General features: G+C 37.5%; 3 protein-coding genes across 3 annotated transcripts; all 3 read left to right on the top strand.

The window, feature by feature from the left end:
• The first annotated feature begins 369 nt into the window (after positions 1 to 369).
• Positions 370 to 1,942, top strand: LOC110843203. Its single transcript, XM_022089201.2, has 5 exons — positions 370 to 512; positions 619 to 789; positions 879 to 914; positions 1,280 to 1,397; positions 1,467 to 1,942. Exons 1-5 carry the CDS (start codon positions 465 to 467, stop codon positions 1,757 to 1,759), a joined length of 666 nt encoding a protein of 221 aa, XP_021944893.1. The 5' UTR covers positions 370 to 464; the 3' UTR covers positions 1,760 to 1,942.
• A 1,064-nt stretch (positions 1,943 to 3,006) lies between these two features.
• Positions 3,007 to 3,855, top strand: LOC110842102 (boophilin-G2). The gene is made up of 2 exons (XM_022087815.1): positions 3,007 to 3,139; positions 3,452 to 3,855. Exons 1-2 carry the CDS (start codon positions 3,070 to 3,072, stop codon positions 3,853 to 3,855), a joined length of 474 nt encoding a protein of 157 aa, XP_021943507.1. The 5' UTR covers positions 3,007 to 3,069.
• A 9,633-nt stretch (positions 3,856 to 13,488) lies between these two features.
• Positions 13,489 to 15,527, top strand: LOC110861502 (aquaporin-11). Its single transcript, XM_022110630.2, has 4 exons — positions 13,489 to 13,803; positions 13,876 to 14,159; positions 14,284 to 14,416; positions 15,101 to 15,527. The coding sequence occupies exons 1-4, from the start codon at positions 13,629 to 13,631 to the stop codon at positions 15,337 to 15,339; spliced, it is 831 nt and encodes a 276-aa protein (XP_021966322.1). The 5' UTR covers positions 13,489 to 13,628; the 3' UTR covers positions 15,340 to 15,527.
• Positions 15,528 to 19,525: the final 3,998 nt, after the last annotated feature.

Here is a 19,525-nt window from a genome sequence, read left to right as displayed (position 1 = left end):
AATAAACCCATAATTAAAAATTTTAATTGTCCATTTCTAAACAATGTGACAAACTACCTATGTAGGTAACTTCCGCATGCAAGTATTATCCCTTCAATTTATGGTTCCAATAATTAAACCAGGATTTACTCATTTAACTCGCCATCCAGTTGTTCATAAATATCTGTTTAAATACACGCTCCAGGAGTTTATGATAAATAAAAATTTTTAATAAAAAATGCTTATCGAGGTGAAAGTTATGGTGTTTATTGACCATAAAATAATTTCCAATATCAAGATCAATGTCAAAAAAGTGATGCTTCCGCATCGTCGGAAACATTTTTTCGCCATGAACCTGACATTTTCCAGTGCAAATAAAAGCGACAGTTCGATGGATGTTTTGACCAGTGTCGAATTCTGGTAGCTGGCCAGACCAGGTTTAAAATACTTACAAATTTTGTCGTTTGTTAGGAAATTTAATAAAAATGAAGTTCGTTTGCACTTTTGGAATTTACAGCGCAATCATAGTTTTGGTATGACAAAAATTTATTTGGTTTACTTTTTTTTAAATATGTAGTTTCATAAATATCTATTTTTAATTCGATGCCAATGGAATTTATGAAAATTTGCTATTTACAGCTAATTTCTCCCATCCTTTGTCAAGACGAAGGTGAAGTTGAGGCACCGGTGGAGAAATCATGTCAAAAATGGATCTTTGACCTCCTCAGTATCGTGTTTGACGCGGTGGGACCATGTTTAGCAAATTCGTTCAAAATCCAAAACCTCGGTGAAGTTGTGACACGACTATTTGTGAGAAAATATTCTAATAAAACGCAACATAATTTATTTACGTTAAGTAAAATTAACAAATGGGTTTAACTAACTGATATTATTTACAGTGTTTTGTGAAATGCCTTTTATCCGAGTTGGCCTTGGTAAGTGTGGAAGCTCCTTAATAATTTTGCAAGATTACCGACTTACCGAATGTAGAATAATTCTGCAAAAAACCGGTAACAGTATTTAGCGCGAAGTAAAAGTTTACTATCAATTGGTGACAAATTAAAGCCGTCGCCGAACTGTATATTATTAAACTTGGCAGCGTCACACTGGTACCAAAACGTTTACTAAACCACCGAATTACTGAAGAAAAATAATCTACACATTTTTGTAAACATACTCATTGTCAGATCAAGGGCATCTTTTCATTTTGCTGATTTTACACGTTATCAATAACTGCTTGAATTTGTGTACCAATTTTTGTGCATAATGCAAATTTATCCCATTCCACAAATTTCCCTAGATCGACGAAGAAGGTGCACTCGATCAAGTCGCAGCTGCCATATTTTTTGGGGAGAATTTTCCAGAATCCTTGCGAAACGAAATTATCCCAAAGGCGGAGCCCTGCTTCAAATTGGCAGGTACTGTTCCAAAACTTGACAAAAATCGATAATATTTTTGCAAACATTTTTATACGCATAATTTTACAGAGGTGTTTAACGGGAAGGAATACTATTGCAAATCCTACGCCGCATTTTCCCAGTGTGCCGGCACCGTCGTTATTCAGGCTATGACGCCGTATGTCATCGGCTGCTTTGGCGCTCCTTTCATCGCAGCCGGACTAAATGTCGCGTTCGGATTTTTGATCAATCAAACCCCATCGGGAAGATCGTTCGAACTTCCTGGACAAAGGGGGAGGTTAGGTTCATCGAATAACAGGACGCTTCAAATGCTCACCACCTACAAGCCGAGGTTCGATAAGAGGAAGAATTTGAGGAATTGAGGGAAATATTTCTTACAGAGAAAAGCACGGATTAAATACTTGCTGTGACGTAATGATACATTTTCAGAGTTCAAATTTTTCATGGGAAATATGCAAATATATTTTATTTCAAATTCATTTTCTAGAATTATAAATCAGTGTATTGCTTACACACTTTCAATAAATGTGATCTTGTTTCCTTGATGAATATTTGTATAATTTTTCACATACAGTAATTACACATATGCATATGTACATATGTATGTACATACAGCTTAAGGTAGTGCTGGATGATTCATCACCAAAATCGTGCATATAAACACAGTATTAACGATTGGTCTAGTTTGTAAATTTATTTTCAACTTCTGGACGACAAATTTGTGGTCAATAAGTTGATTAATAAAATGGCAGTGAGGTTTTTAAGCCAGTTTCGAGAAATACAAATTTTCCTGAAGGCTTCTCAAACTTTGATATCTCTGCTGAGTCCGACCTTCAAAAACTGTTAAATCTGGAGCGTATGTATTTTTTAAATTGACGACGACCTGATCCACAAATTTGTTGTTCAGAATTGTAAGCAAATTCCCAGAGCCGAGAAATGATAAAAAATGTGCTGATTTTGGCTATCTAGTCATATAAATGCGTTAATGTTTCACAATGTCCTTTACGAAGTACATATGTACATACATGCATATGAACTGTTTAAATTTTTTCTCTGTTGAAGGAAATACGAAAAAATTACAAAGATTGTCAAGTTCATTGTTAATTTTCGATTGATTTTGATATCACCGCGTGCCATGTGCGAGAAGAGTATGCGGATGTAAATTGTAAATACTGACAACTGATGTATGTATGCATGTAGGTAAAATAGCGAACCCAGGAGGACCGTTCAGGTTTTACATCGTAAAAAATCGTGACTACGTATATGTATGATCCAGTATTAAGTACTTACTTGGGACGATATGATAAAAAATGTCTCATTGAATAAATTAGTCCCGTAATTTCTGAACGGTTCTTAAAAAACTGTTCTCCCATATTTGTATATGAATCGCATAACAGGATGCCCATTAAGAAATTAGTACTTCCAATCCACGTCATCAACATGAAATTTGTGTTATATAGGAATCTGTCCGTCTGGAATAAACCCAACCGTCACATCCACCCATATCTCAATTGTTCCTTAAGAACAATGCCTAGTTTTATGTGTTTTGAAAAGTTATAAAATTATAAGCTACCTAATTCATGAATTTTCTGAAAATCCTCTCATTCAAATATCATCCTCCTCTCGACAGCGAAACAGTTTTACAAAAAGTGACATTTTTTTTCCTGCAGCCATGGCCTTCCGGTCCGTCATCGTACTTAACATCATCGTACTCGCAGTGGGGCTCGCATCTGCAAAAAAACGTAAGCACGCATAGCATAATTGTTCCAGGTATTGCTCAAAATTTAATAAAAAATCAGCACGTCATGAAATGAAGCAATTCGTTCGAATACTATTTTAAACATTGCTTCACGCACTAGGTACTTTTGTTTTGCAAATTTCTCGTGAATTTTGATACAATTTAATAATTACATATCTAATAAACGGTAGCACAAAACATGCATGATTGACTTCAACTTAGATTATTTTAAAACATAAAAATTTCAAAAAATTCTACAACTCTCGAAAAACCCACAGTTTAACCCCCAGCTAATTAGCACATGTACCTCTTTCAGCTACATACGCCCAAACCGTTTGCATCATGCAACCCGATCATGGCGAGGCCTGCCCAGGCAAGGCGTCCGAAGAAGCGAAGGCATTCTACTTTGACCCCTTGAGCGAAAAATGTGCCCCCATGATATATAAAGGGTGTGGCGGTAATAAGAATACCTTTGCCAACACGGACAACTGCATCAACTCGTGTCAGACGCCGTACCTCGTGGAAAAGGAGAAGGACCAGGAGTTGGCGAAGAGCAAGAAGGACTGCGCCCTTCCCGTGGGGCCCGGTCTATGCAAGGCCATCATCCCCATGTATTACTACGACCAGGAAAAGGGCTGTTCGAAGTTCACTTACGGCGGGTGTGGAGGGAATCGGAATCAGTTTAATACAAAAGAAGAGTGTGATGCTTTATGCAAATGAGAATTTATATAATTTAACATTAATTTATATTTTCTCACTTAATAAATCGAATTAATAAATCTTAATGTACCGAAATTGCGTACAATTTTGTTTAACATGCGTAAAAATGAATTCGAAATAAATGGACAGAACAGATTTATAAATATTAAATAAGTAAATCGAATCTAAAAGTGCATTATGTGGTATCTCATTTTTTTCATGTCGTTCCACTGATCCATTCGCTATTTGGCATTCACATAAACATATATATTTATGTGGATATATATGTACATACGTATGTACATAGTGTGTAGTTGCACGATTTTCATTATCTGCAAGAAAAAAGTTTCACTATTTTATTTACTACGGATGAGTTTAATCAATTAATACTGTGCAATTAAATAGTTTGCATGGCTTCATGAAATCTCCTCTATGTGAGAGATACATATGTACATATGTACATTCATATGTATTTCCATATATATGTATGTATCCAATCTACACTTCAAGGTATACAAACATATGTATGTATGAGCGCAAATACATTTAATCAAAACAGGGACCAGCACATGTGCACGTTCATGCTAAGTATATGCATTTTATTAGTAAGTAAATATATAGCATAAAAACATACGTATTATGTGCATTATTTAGAAGTAGGTATATACATGCATACATATTTTTATTTCTGTTTTACATATTTATGTACATCTGTACATATTTACACAGTGCGCAACAAGTTCGCGCGTGTTTCTCCTCTAATCTAGAAACTTTGGGAATCAAAATCATATCACGAATGAGCTTTCCAGCGTCAAAAATGATTACTTAAATGCGTGTCGATCAGTCGTACATATGTATGTACATATATATGTAAATAGGTTCGCTTAATTACTTCATATCAATTTGGTCAAATACTGTTGTTGTGTAAAATATCGTATAATATTTTGTACACATATATTTACCCCGCCTTATTTAATCTTTAAAAAGAATTTTATCATAAACTCGCCTCCACACGTGGAAAACAATAAGTTAAAAATATTTTCATCAGAATTAATTTCTTTCTCAATTCCGTCATGCACTTTATTGAAACTACAAGTAATTCCAAATTTCGTACCTTGAAGCTTTACATTTTCAGAAAAATGTTGCTCAAAATATATTTCGCTATTTTTCTCCAAACCATTTCCGTCACCTCAAAACCCGGCCAAGTCAATATTTCCCACATTGATCGGTTATTCCCTCACCAATCCGTATTAAATATCATGGGCGATTTCAACACCTCACATCCTAAGCTTTTTGACTACAAACTTTTCAAATTTTTACAACAAAATTTGAAATTTTCTAAAGTATTGCACCCTCTTCCAAACAATGATATCGAACACAGTTTGCAGTATCAGAATTGTAGCCACAACCAGTACACTGACAACCCAAAATATTATTTGCACTACGCCACCAAGATTTTTGTCATATTTCTCCCCAAAATAGAGCCCCAAATGTTTTACGACCTCCAAAACAAATTAAATTACTGCGGAGAGAATCCAACATATATGTTTCTCATATTATCCACGATACAAAAAATTGATATTCATGCGTGGGCGGGGCAAACGACAAGTCTGTTCGTAATGCATCATCCGTCTATTATTTCCGACCTAGTTCACATCTATGTTATCTGTCACACCTGCCCAGTTCAACTGGTGGAGGTTCCCGCTGAAAGTGTAGACGACATCAACGCCCTCTATGCTTACTGGAAGCGGGAAAATTCAAACCTACATCACTACCATATCCAGGCATACGCCTCAGTATCCTTCGACCCAAATAAATTCACTTGTAGAGCCATCAAACGGGGTAACCGCGCCTTTTCGCACGTGCTCACATGCGCCCAATTAACCCTTGGGGATAAGTATAATTACACCGATGTTAAAATACCTGGACGCCAGTATCCCCCCGACGAACCAAGGGCTTATCCCGATATCTTGTACAACATGGCCGTTACAAAGCAAACTTTCGAAGGCATCTTGCACCCCGTTAGAACATTGTATTCTTGGCTGCCAAATTGTGGAACGATCTATCAGTTTAAATTGGCTGTCGTGACATTCGAAAAGTTGAAAGTGGATGGTGTTCAGGGTATCACATTGCCCCTCGATGTCTACACGTGGGCCGCGTCGGGGATTAGCTTTATTCTCATATCCATCTTATTGGGGGGAATTGGCTACAAGAAGTCTGGGGTAGTGAGAGATTGTGTCTCAAATTTTACTCAATGCGCGTACTGGATCTTCTGCTGTTTGTGTGGACAGTACCACGGAACTCCGGCAATTTTAAGTGTGACGGCGCTTTCCTGCGCGGTATTTGTGATTTTCTGGGTCGTAATGTTCTTCCTCGTGGGGACAGTTTTCTATCAGGGGGCCATATTTTCATCCCTGATTGCGATGCAGCCACCAAGCTTCAGTTCAGATCTGGAATCCGTGGTGGACTCAGAAATTCAGATTATTACTACAACATATAGATATACTAACCATCATGGATACGGCTCAATGTTGCGCGACTTACTCAGGGACGAAATTAGCATTATGACGAAAAGTGACACGGGACTTCTCCGCATACTTTCCAAGCTAAATAAGAGTGTTGAATTCATCCCTACTCATTCCTCTTTTACCGTGGGGCTTAATATTTCTGAATCATGGCGTGTGCAATTTGACTCTGGAGAAGTTAAAAAAGCTGCGGATACGTTTGCAGTGCTAAATTTGGAGGGTGATTTAGCCGAAATATTGGCCGGGATAGGGTTGAAAGGGGATCCTCACATTGTAACAAGTTTAGAAGAACCAATATTTTTTCTACAAAATCCGATCCTGGTGAAACGCTGGTTTTTCTATCCCTTCATTTCCCATGGGTTTGGTCAATTGGCTCAGTCAGGATTGTATGATTTTTGGATAGAACTTACCAGTTTTTCGGAATTGATGAATACAGTGAGGAAATATACGACGGACGAGCTGTATCGTAAAGTGGTAATTACTCGGTTGTATAAAGTAAGAAAAGAAATTGTGTTTGAAGAGGAGAAATCCGTATCGGTTTCTGCTTTGGACAGCGTTCCTCCGCTGGTGGGAGTACTTTTTGGGGCTGGATTACTGATTTTTCTGGGTGAATCGATTAAATGGCAGGGGTTGCGATACTTGTTTTTGAAATGGAGACAATATGCTGCTGAAGTGGCGGGATGTTTTCGCCAGATCCATGGACTTTTAAATGAAACATTAGGATGAATTTTATTCGAAATTGTCGCTTGGTGTCCAGGGCTGAAAACCAGCACTTGTGCTGACGCTCATACGACACCATTAATAAAAACTTCAATCAATCAATCAATCAATCAATGAATTGAAATGATGAGTATGTAAGTACTTATGTATGTATCTATTGTAATTCCTGTAGTGGAGCTATCAATTTGTTTAAATATGTAGGCCTATTTGTAACTCAGATAAGGTTAAACTAATTGTTAGATTTAAATAACGATATAAACAATAAAGCGTAGGATAAATGTTATAAGCATGTAAATAGGTATGTAAAGTATAATTGAAGATGGTGATTTTAAAAATACTAAAATAAATTATTTTTATGAATTCATGGCAGTACACGTATGTAGATTTATGACCATACACGCAAATTTTGCTATATAGGCACTTTGCAGACATACATAAATATGCGCACATGTATGAAGCACTATTTTTTTGTATAAACACTGAACCGCAGTCAATTTTTTTGTTCCAGTTAAAGGCGTAGGTATTCCCGTAAACATTGTTATCTATCAACTTCCTCATATTGTTATGTAAGTAACCCAGGAAACGAAAAATGACTTATCGTGCTAATTAATTTCACACGTAGCATTTTACTGCTAAGTAATAAATTATCCCGATTCAGTAAAACCCAGGAATTTATTAATTACATGGAATAACGAAGGGTGCCAGTCATGGAGGCGTTTCTTCTGCAGCAACGCCTTTTTCTATTATTTGCAGTCCTACTGGTTCTCCAAGCAGGTAAAAATGTAATATGTGTACTAGAAATATAATCGTTACCTTGCAGAGTTACTAGGCCGCTTGGTTATAATTTCTCGCCAAATGATAAATATCATTCTCAAATTAATTACGGTGTCAATGTTGAATATAAATTTTCCCGAACATACGGTTTCCTTCCATTTGGCAACATCTACGTAATTATGAGTATCCAGTATCCATATGACCGAACATCAGACTAGCAAAAAATAATGTTAACATTTCTACGATTTATTTTTTCTTAGTACATAATTAATTCATGATGATTTTTTGGTCTCACTTTAAATATCATATAGGTATGAGTCAGGGTCTCCGTCGCACTTATAAAGTTCGAAGGTATAATTTCGACGAGGATGAAAAATCTGCAGAATCTTCAGGTAATTATCTTCATCTTCTTAATAATCTTCAGGTAGTAATAAATTAGTGCTAACCCGAACAGTTTTTTTAGTGCAGTGCAAGTTAATCTATATAATTTATTCATATTTATGTCATAGAATCCGAAGAACCTGATGAGGATGAGCACGAAGCAAAGCACTCGGGTAACTTGAGTAACAATGAGTAATACCTGGGTACTGTTTTTGACAATTACTTTTCCAGTTAAACACCAGGGTCGCGGCCTTCTCACCGACATCGGTGATGGACTTCACTCCTTTAGCAACTGGATTTTCGGAAAATATTTTTGCCCATTCGACAGGAGATGGTATTATGATCCCCTAGAGTACAATACTCACTGTGGCGAATTTAGATTATTTAGCATTCCGAGACAAGGATATGAGACGGGAACGGGAATGGGAACGGGAGCGGGAACGGGAATGGGACCGGGAATGGGACCGGGAATGGGAATGGGAACGGGAATGGGATGATTATTATTAGTGATAACGTCATTGCACATATGACATTAATCAGCACTTTAAGAGTTCGTAAGTTTTGATATGGAAATAAAGTGTTTGTGTAAAAGATTTTGAAATTTGACTCAAACCTGTTATGTACAGGCCTGCCAAAATTAGTTAAAAATCAAATTACAATTATCTATGTATGTATGTATATCATAGTTCTGTTATAAATTCTAAATTACAATTACGACTACAAAATGTAAATTATGTCTTTGAATTATAATTAAAATTATTTTCTGACGTATTTCGTATTGAGGCAATTGTCTCAATACAATTTTCATATATGAATGCATACTTTAGTGAAGTGTGTTATCTAGTTGTACTTATCTACATATGTACATTAACTGTGCGAGTGGTACAGATATATACAGATATGTATGCTATGCCCTGATTACTATTAAATATTCATTTACACTCTCTACATAAATAAAAATCGTGTACATTTTACTCAAGTAAAATAGTCATTGACAAAACAATTGGGTAAAATTTATTCAACGCTTGGACACATTTTACGGAACAGTGAATAAATTTTGCCCCATTTTTGTATACCATCCCCTATTTTACTCTGCCTTGAGTAAATTTTACACAAATTTATTTAGTGTAAAAATAATTGTATATGCGAGCCGGAATTGGGCTGCAATTATGGGGAAGTAAGCATATTATAAATACAGGTATTCCGGCTGAATAAGAAATTAAGACATTTAATCCGCTTCCCGCATGTTCTGAATAATTTAACATTTTTCGCACAGGTGTAACCGGCCACCTTGCTCAAATGAGTATGCATAATTATCCAATTATCATAAACTTTCAGATGAAACTTTCACATTTACCCCAAATAATTTATTTGCAGAATTACATGAACATAGATGGATAGCCCACGTTCGGTGAGTGTTATGACCTTGAATTGTCCTCTCGTTTTGACACATCATTAATGTTTCCACTCTTTTTTTAGCTTCGTCGGTTATAATCCGGTGGTAGAATACTTCTTTAGTGAATCATTAGGTAATTTCAGTATTTTGTTGCGGAAATATTATATGCACCGTTGAAACGCACACTTACATACTTGGTTTCTCATTCTACCCAAAGTTCATTCCCATTGACTGGAAAAATGACGCCACGAATTAACCGGAAATTTGCACATTTTCCACTATTTCTTATTATACTTTCCAATTTTTCGAATTCCCTGGGCACCCCCAATTTTGGCACATTTGCACAACCCCATCTCACCAACATAATATCCCAAACGCACCCCTGTATCACCCACATTGTCCATCACAACTTGGATTTCCATAACTACGACCAAGCCAAAGGTGTCCATCCCATCGTCACATTTCCAACCCCACCCACCCTCTCCTGGCCGGAAGGGTTCAATCATCTCGTAAATACGACAAAGAAACATGACCACGTCCGCCAAACCCTTCATCACCAAGGCTTCTGCCACTTTTTCCTCTTCTACGCAAATCCACCCTTTGACCCCGAAACCCTCGGACACCTCTTGCGTTTCCACATTTTGCTCTTCTACCCACTCGAAAATATTAGAATGACCTTAAACTATCAAACGTTTCTAACCCCAAACTGCTACGCCTTATCGGTTACCAATAATATATCCAAGGAGAACGCATTGTACGCATATCTTCTGAAAGAAACTGAGACAAAATATAACACCTTATCAATAGTGCAACATTTTGGGGTCCTCCTGCTGCCCAGGGATCCTGCTCCGGCTACGATATGTACCCACTCTCCAAAAATGTCGCCACCGGTGTATGCAAATGTACAATGTTCGAGCGAACATGGTAGCCAAATAATGAATCGAATGAGAGCAACCGAAGATCAAAACTTATTCCTCATTGGGATCGGATTTCCCGGGATTTCTTCCGACAGCTGGAAAAAGGCGGCTGGTGTGAAGCGGTTAAACCAAATTCAGGCGGGAGATATGTACATCCTTCTCATAGCGTTAGGGAAATCCCTAAACATCACACTGAAAAACCGGTGCCAAGACTATGAAACGTACGAATGCAATATGCCCCAGGTTTGGGCAGATATTTCGACGCAGTGGTGGGAACAGACAATTTGGTATTCTTCAACGGTGGTTACTGGATCAAAAAACGTGCATTTCTTGACGTGCAACTCGAAGACGGAGAGTAGCTTAAACCTTTATGCGAAACCGTTTGATGGGGTAACTTGGACTGGGGTGGGTCTATCAGCTCTAGTGGTGACCGTTAGCCTTAAATTGATAAGTGTTGAACAAGCTAAGTTGGGCGGGATGGCAAAATGTAGGAATGGGCTGGACACGTTTATTCTACTGTATTGGGTGATTGGCACGCTACTCGAACAAATCGAAACAGTTGGGATGAAAGTGGGACGCTATTCCGCATTCCGAATCCTCGTCGGAGTTTGGATCTTGGTCTGCACCGTGATGACACATGGGTATAGAAGTTTGATCATTATGAGTTTAAATTCACCGTTGGGACTCGTTTTTCCCGACACGTTTGAGGTGAGTTTGTTTAATTTCATGTAAATCAATCCTTATCGTTTAAACGTTACACTGAGAATGGAGAGAGCAGGGGTGAACGCCGCTGATAAATCTGAAAGCCTATTATTTTAACATTGGAGTGCCGCGCCACGCCGTCGAAAAATCATCAAAATTCGGCGCCGCGGGAAAATTGTTAGGCGTTGACCTTTGTCAGGTGAACCGCAACAAAAATTTCATTATAAGTTCATAAATATGTATTTCTTTACCGTAGGAAATCTCTTGTCATGCTGGGCCTCTCCCACCCTTCCCAATTAATTTCCAAAATAAATGGGACATATACGGTAGCACATTTACTCTAAACACTCATTTTCATTAGGAACAAGCTGTATAAGCGTTCTCACCAAAATATATATGTACGTATTCTCTTCTATTTTAAGATATTTCTCACCCGCTGTACTTCCATCAAGTCATAGTATTTAGACTTCTTTACCCGAACGTAACTAAATATCGAAGATCTGTTATCACCAACGCATCCTGCTACAGTACCCTTTCAGCTCCAAGGATTGCATCAATTCCATTGTTGGACTATTTCAGCGTAGAAAGTTACTCTTTCCACTATTTTTTCGCACCTACAAGTTTGTCTGCATGGGCAGGTAAATCCTCCGATTTGCCTTTATTAAAACGGCTCTTAGATCCGAGACAACGCCCATTTCCTAAGAAGCTTATCTCTTTTCTGGAGAAACCTAAGGAAATTCCGTATGCACAAATTTGGCCCGCAATTGAGGAGGAATTACTCCTTTGTGGAAAATCAGTGTACGTTGGAACCAAGCAGGACACAGAATCATATAAGGATTACTTACAAAAGAAATATCCCACCGCGAAAAAATTTCACATAAGTCGAGATCATATTCGTGTTGCAGTCAAGTTATGGAATTTCCCGACCGATCAGACTCATAAATTGGTGCGAGGCTTTAAGAATTTCTTGGATTTTGGAATTTACAACGAAATACTTTGGTTTGAGAAGTACAATCATGTCGGAAAGAATAACGTGAGCGCAGATGTAGATGAGACAGATCTTAACGTTGTAAGTCAGCAGTTAGCACGTGGGAAAACCAGTGAAGGGATGCAAATCGTATTTTTAGCTTGGATAGGAGGACTCGGAATTAGCGTGATTGTTGAAATTGCGTACCGAATTTTCGAATGGAGAAGATTAACTGTAAATAAGGTGACGAGGTTATCAATTCAGACGGTATATATAGAGTAATTGAGTTGGTTAGAGATTCCGTGGCACATATATCTAGCTCTTATTATTATGTATGTACATATTTACATAAATATTCGATTGCTCGACATAATACTGTGCGAAAGTTAACCAATCAACCAAATCAATCAACTCCGACTAGTCGATTTATGTACATGCATATGTATTAAGAGGTGAAATGAAATGCTACCCCTTTATGGAAATATTTTGTTTGCATGTATCCACGATATTTAGGATGGATACTAATTTCCAGATACGGCTTTCACCAACGTGTTTATACTTTCTGTAGGAGTTGCATAAGTCCGCAGATGGACGTTATGTCTGAAACTTCACATCTGTCTCGATTTATGTACATATTCAATGACGAATATGTCGAACCGGTATACTAAAATAACTATATCTGTATCCAGAGAGACATTAAATGTATACAAGGCTTATCTCGAAACTAACTATGTATAATTTATAATTATACATTATTTTATAATTTTATAATTAGATGCGTAAACAAACAGTTTATATGCACATATGTATATACGTACATATTTAAATGCTACATAGATATTTGCATACATATAATATGTATAAATAAATACACCTGCATATATACATACATAGCTCATTTTTGCACATATAAATATGTTATGTATACTGTACATATATACATATATTTATCTCTCACCACGCAAGTTACTTATCATAAGATGTTGCATTGCAGTTACATACATAAATACTTGCTATTTAACCCAAGAGGAAAGGGTTACCTGGCATTCATCCATCCTTATGCATACAGGTTTATGTGCATACATACTTACACATCCCACTGCTTAACCGGTTTTCCCACGTAAGATAACGTACATGCACATAGTCCAGGAGATGCTCATAACACGGATATTCTTTTCCATACCGTGTAAAATGATTTAGTGAGAGCACATTACGTAATTCCCCACTCTCATCTTCACCGTATGTACATATGGACTTGTGTACATATGCACTCTCCAACCTGGACAAGATTCTCACCAGTCATGTCATGTCAGCTGGCGAATCTCCGCAGTATAAATTTAGTCAAATAAAACTTAATACATAAATTTAGTTGTACAATTGGCCTTAAATCTTTAAAAATTTCTGTAAAAAAAATGGACACATCCGTTCTCATAGTCTCTTCTGGTTACATATTCGCGACCGCATTTCTCGTTGCAGTCACAAGAAGCATACTTTTGTCCTTTGTCACATCGCCATTCTTGCAGAGGGCGATTCTCGAATTTTTAGCGACTTTCGAATTTCTGGCGACCGTTTTTGAAATAGGGATCCGTAAGCGCAAATTCAAAATTGCATGGAAGAAAGAAATAATTAAATTAATAAATACTAATTATGTATTTGCAGTTTTGCAGACTTACGGCCTCCCAGCCTTCGTGATTGCGTTAATCATCATGGCGAATTATTGGGGCAGGTCGTGGCGTGGCGCGACGGCTGCGCCACACAATCACATCGTCGACATGATTAAGGGTAACGGGAGTAAAGTGGAAAGCGTAGGATTTATTTTGGCAGAAATTTTCGCAGCCAGTTTAGTATTCCCGTTTTACGTAAAGCAATACTGGGGACTGGGATTCTTGCCGATTCACACAGCCAGATTGGCCGGGGTGGCGTCGTGTTCTTCATTTCTGAAGGTGTGATAGTGAAGTTTGTCCTTAATTTTTGCAAGAAATTGAAAAATGCCATGTTAAAATATACGTATTTTTTGCAACATTAAGTGCAAATTGGCATTTGTCAAATTTTTAGCAATATTTTTAGGTCGGCGTGTACAATGGAGCATTTCTCGAGGCCTTTGGAACCCTTGCGTTCAACATTTGTGCACGAATTCTGCGAACGCTGCAGTACAATTTCGTCACAGTACCGGGAGCTCTCGCCGCGATTAAAATTGTTGGTAAGGAAAATAATGTACCTGAATGACGACAAATTAATGTATGTACAAAAGGTGCGAATTTGTACACATTTTTATATACGTTGCAATTCTACCTTGTCTGTCGTAACTCTGGACGCGCCAACTGCTTAATGCGAGTATATTTATGTACATTAGTACAAAAAAACATGCAATGTTTATGTAGCTCTGTTAATACGTAATTCAGAAATTACCGGTCAGAAAATACGAAATCTTCACGAAGATTGGGTGCATACGAGTGATTCGTGTCATGCATTCAATTCCATTTTTTGATTTCACAAGCTTTCTACTTGGCATGGCAGGTGATACTGATACTTTTGATTATTAGACAATCAAAAAATTGGATTTTTAAAAGATTTTCATGAGCACATAAATAAACCGAGCTTCAGTAAAAATTGTAATCATGTTTTACATTAAACACGCACAGTGGCCGCAAAAGCCGTGGGACATATGGGATAGGATATGGGAGGGAGGGGTTTATATAACTGGCCAGACGATGGGGACATCAAACAACTTGAGGTCCTGTTCCCTCTGTCCTCACCCTTTCGCGACTATTCAACATGCATGCAATTAGAATTCTGAACGTCTCGTCCTACAGAAAAAATCTCAATTTTTCATACCTGATATTTACGAATTAAAACATAATTCTAATTTTTCTCTGATCCTCAGGAATGTCTTTAACCGGCGGCTTCCTCAACCCCATCCTCGCATCGACATTGCAGTTCAACTGTGCGGGTAATGCGGTGTGGGAGCACGTCCTCGTCTACTGGTTGGGTCCGGTCGTCGGATTGACCGTGTTCACCATGTTGCTGTATCCCGCCAAGCCGCCCAAACCACAAGAGACTGCGAAGGATGACAAGACCAAGGTTGACAAGGAGGGGAAAAAGAAGGCTAAAAAGGACGATTAAAATGACAATTGCTTGAAATATGTATGCATGTAAATTACTTAGTGTTCAATCCTCTTGTCAAATTAATTTTCAAACTGAAAACAAAAATTGAAGTGATATTTAGCTCAATAATTAAAACGAAGAGGGCAAAATACATGACACGACAAGGTAATATGGAAATAACTAGTCCCAGACACTTAAAAAGGCGATATTTTCACTTATTTCAATTTTATTATCCATCAAATTCATCAATTGAAGCTAACATCTTTCAAAAGAAAATTACCATATGCTAAACTCATACGAAATACGTACAAAAATAGCCGGAAATAAAAAATATCCCCCAATCAATCAGTGAAGAATTCAATCCCAAATTTTTTCAAGTTTTCCGGCAGTGTGGGATGATCTCCTGCCCGAACATGTTCCAACGTACCGGCATGAAGACGCAGTGCCGCGACAAGCGAATGAGGGGCCTGGATTTTTGAACAATTGTACGGCCTTTTTTATAGCCATTAAAATTTAGAACCAGTCTGGCCAAAATCAGGGTTTCGACTGGTAGAAACTCACATTTTCAGGAAAATGGGAAGAACACATTTTTCATATATTTTTCCCATTGCCCTTCAAAACTTAATCAAAATCGCTAGATAAATGACCGAGAAATCGAATTATGTATGTTATTAGCTTGGGGTTACAGAGCAGAGATGTAAGGTGATTATCTCCTATTACGACCGGACTAATTTTTATTGTTGAAGCATCAAAATCAACCTACCAATATTTTTGCGTTTTCTAGAATGTGCATTGTATTTTCGCCTGTGGCGGTATTATTACATTTATTAAATTCACTTTTCGAATTTTAACCCGATTTCAAAAGTTAAGCACGATTCTTGCTCAGAATTACTCCCCTGTAATTATTTAAATTCATTTTTAAAAACTTCTAAAATCTAAAATTTTCATGTTATGCCTGCATCATTAAAAATGCATAAAAAATTGAAAATTAAAACTATTTTAAAATGGCTTCACTAAAAAAAATACCGGCTTGAGTTTGACATTTTAAACATCTTTTAAATTTAATATTTCTAAAAATTGAAGTATGCCGTGCCCATTAACTTAAGCCCTTTTTGAAAAATAATTTTAATAATAAAACGGAAAGAATGACTGTAGACAAATTTTAATCATGTTAGCTGTGTGTATTTTACGATTTAAGTACAGTCCTGAAAACTCCCAATTCTCAATTGTTAACTCTGTTTCGAATTTTTTGCCCAGCGCTCGCAGTTATGGCTTGTCCACTCGTTTTGAAACTTTCTTGGTAGTCCCACTGCAAGTGCGAAAAAAATGATGGACGTTTTTGGCTACGTTTTTTCTGGGGGAATGTTTTCTTTCATATAACGCCCAAAACCTTTCTATCGGATGAGTTTGGGGGAGTTTGGAAGCGTTTTCCCTTTCAAAAAATCGACTTTTTTCTGTCAGCGCCTTTTTTTCTGACAGTTCGTAATATCACGAATTTTTTTGTGCGTCATTGTACTTGGGGGCTGAAATTACTTACAAAGTCTTCATCCCTAACTTGATAGCTTTCGTCTGACGTATGTACGACTTTGATAAGGTGCCACAGCACGGCTTAAAACATTTACATTGGTCATAAACGCTTTCTCCAGCTTTCTTCACATTTTCTTCGTCGCTGGACAGCAGATCTGAAACTAAGATTTTTAAAAGTATTTGTTTCTTGTTCCCCATATCTGTTTAGTATTGTGTAATTTTTGTCCGCTCGAGATCCACAGCGTGGAAGTCGTGTACTGCCTTTTTCCTGTCTTTCTTGAGTGCTTGCTGCTTTTTAATTCGCATTTCTGAACCAAACAAGCTACAAAAAAAACTGATTACAGATTCTGATTACGCCTGAAATTGCGCTAAAAGTATCGCATAAATATAATGAAATTAAAAATTATTTGAGTGCATTATGTTAGTCATAAGGGAAAGGGCTTAAATTAATGCGCACGCCTTACATCCTTGATGTCTGCATAAGATTAAAGTTCATAAGTTCGGGAACATATAAAAGTTTTGTAGTACTACGCTGAGTTCGAGAAATTTTTGAAATTTACTTAAGTAATAAAATGGTAAAAACAAGCTAACAGGAAGATAATAGATTAAACTAGGAAATACAAATAACCAAGATACAAATTTGAAGAACAAAAATATGGATTCCTCAAGGAAAAATACATACATGAGCCTAAACAGTAATGGGAAGCCTCGGGCACTTTGAAGATATTGAGGTCGAGCCCAGTGAGGTCTGAAGCCTATATTTTGAAAACTAACGAGGCCGAGACCGGCCGCACTGACGCGTAAGATTCCCGATGAGAGGCCGAGAGGTCGTTGGCCTCACTTTTAAATGGAGAGGCCTATAGCCTCTGACCAGAGGCCTAGGCCTAAATTGTGAGGCCAGGGTCTTGAGAAATTACAAATTACAAATTTGGCCGTAAAATGACCAAATGTCTAAGAAAAAGTTTCAATATGTAATAACTAGTGGGTTAGAATGGATTCAGATCAACTCACTATGCAATTGAAACTAGCATAAATTAAGTTCTTCATCAAAACTTCATGATTTCAGTAGTTTTATCATAAAACCTCATTTTATCTAGTGCATGGTCAGGCCCAGTACGGCCCTTCGGGCCGTACGGCCTGGAATCCATTATCCAGTCAAATCCACCTTTGTCGCGGCACTGTGAAGACGACAACATAAGCGCACTTCTTCTGCCCATTTTTCTAGCACCACCTTTTCCTTTTCCATTCTCATACAACAAACCAAAATTCCTGCTGCAAGGTCGGGATGCATTGCGTTGGGTGGGACGTTCCGATACACGGCGTAAATTGTCTCCAAGATGTGCAAGCAATCGGAGTACATACATTTATCTAGCAACACGAGGGAAGCGATGGCATGAATTCCTGAATATGTCATGGGAAAATTCAGGTCTGGCGTGGCAGCACGATCCTTCTCGACCTGGGTGATGGTTTCCAAGTCGCGGATAAGATTGCGGGGATCAAAGTGGTACTGATTCGTGGTCGGGTTAAAGGCAAGACTTTTGAGCAGCTTGTCTCTCTTTGCGATTACAATGGGACTTTCAGATCGGTCCAGTTCGCATAGTCGACAACGGCAGATAAAACCTTTTAAATTAAAAAAAATGAAAATTTAACTCTACAATACGAACTTTCTCCGTTTTGGATTTTTTAAACCGGTTTCCGTTATTTTTAAATTCAAATAATTTCCCAAATATGATTAAGTGGAATTTAAAATCCGACAAACATTATTAATTAAGCATTCGCTTAGAGAACAACTATTTCAGAGAAATTAATCATTCATAGCAAGAAATGTAAAATTCTAGCTCAGAAACAATTTTCATTACAAATAATTTAAAACTTGGGTTACGAGTTTGATAAAACCGGTTAATTCGAAATCCGATTTAAAACCGTTTTAAAAATTCCAAAATATAAAAATTTCATCATTAATTACCATACTCCGGGCAAATATTTTTTTATCCTACCCTACTCGTGTTGAGCTCAACACGAGTAAGTATACTATCCAAGTCAGTGGGGTATGTTAATTACTCACCATGAGTTTTCATAAAATCTCTTCTAGCCAACGGCATCAATGGATTTCCATAACTTGCAATAATTTCTCCTCCTTCTTTCACCTTTTTGAAAGTAGTCACTATCATGACAAGGGCGGAATCATGATGACGATACAAAACGTTGGCGTCAATGCAGCTGTGCTTTATTTTCGACGGGGGATCCAAACACCGCAAGAAAAGAATCCTCCTTGACAAAGTTAGCTCGAGTGGAGTTACACTCATAAATCTTCTTGATTCGAGCAACGTTAACCTTCGTAATTTTGGAATCTTCATTATCTATCAAGGACTTGAGGTCTGGTCCAGCCCACATTTTGTAAAGGTCGCGGCCAAGTGAAGGATCCAGACGGATCTTATTTGCCATAACACCAACGATGTATTTCAGGGTGGATGTGTTAAATGAAAATGCACTTTTTTCTCGTGGGCTGACATACAGCGCGGCGAAGGGTTTGCTAATCAGGAGGACTGTTCCAGGTTCGAGATCTTGAGTAGCAAAGTATCCATCGCCTTCGCCAATGCTACTCTTCCCGAGTTGCTCCCAGATTTTGATCAAATTCGATCAAGCTATTAAATACTTAGTGCCAACGTTTTAATAC

This window comes from Folsomia candida, unplaced genomic scaffold (assembly GCF_002217175.1).
Source record: "Folsomia candida strain VU population unplaced genomic scaffold, ASM221717v1 Fcan01_Sc001, whole genome shotgun sequence".
Classification (NCBI taxonomy): domain Eukaryota; kingdom Metazoa; phylum Arthropoda; class Collembola; order Entomobryomorpha; family Isotomidae; genus Folsomia; species Folsomia candida.
This window is presented reverse-complemented; position numbering and strand designations above follow the sequence as displayed.

Excerpts from the sequence above, each read along its gene's own strand:
- LOC110842102 (XM_022087815.1), top strand. The coding sequence starts at position 3,070 with ATGGCCTTCCGGTCCGTCATCGTACTTAACATCATCGTACTCGCAGTG. Across the intron at positions 3,140-3,451 it reads GCTCGCATCTGCAAAAAAAC|CTACATACGCCCAAACCGTT; the intron begins GTAAGCACGCAT and ends TACCTCTTTCAG.
- LOC110843203 (XM_022089201.2), top strand. The coding sequence starts at position 465 with ATGAAGTTCGTTTGCACTTTTGGAATTTACAGCGCAATCATAGTTTTG. Across the intron at positions 790-878 it reads AAGTTGTGACACGACTATTT|TGTTTTGTGAAATGCCTTTT; the intron begins GTGAGAAAATAT and ends TATTATTTACAG. Across the intron at positions 915-1,279 it reads TTTTATCCGAGTTGGCCTTG|ATCGACGAAGAAGGTGCACT; the intron begins GTAAGTGTGGAA and ends AAATTTCCCTAG.
- LOC110861502 (XM_022110630.2), top strand. The coding sequence starts at position 13,629 with ATGGACACATCCGTTCTCATAGTCTCTTCTGGTTACATATTCGCGACC. Across the intron at positions 13,804-13,875 it reads CGTTTTTGAAATAGGGATCC|TTTTGCAGACTTACGGCCTC; the intron begins GTAAGCGCAAAT and ends ATGTATTTGCAG. Across the intron at positions 14,417-15,100 it reads CGCCGCGATTAAAATTGTTG|GAATGTCTTTAACCGGCGGC; the intron begins GTAAGGAAAATA and ends TCTGATCCTCAG.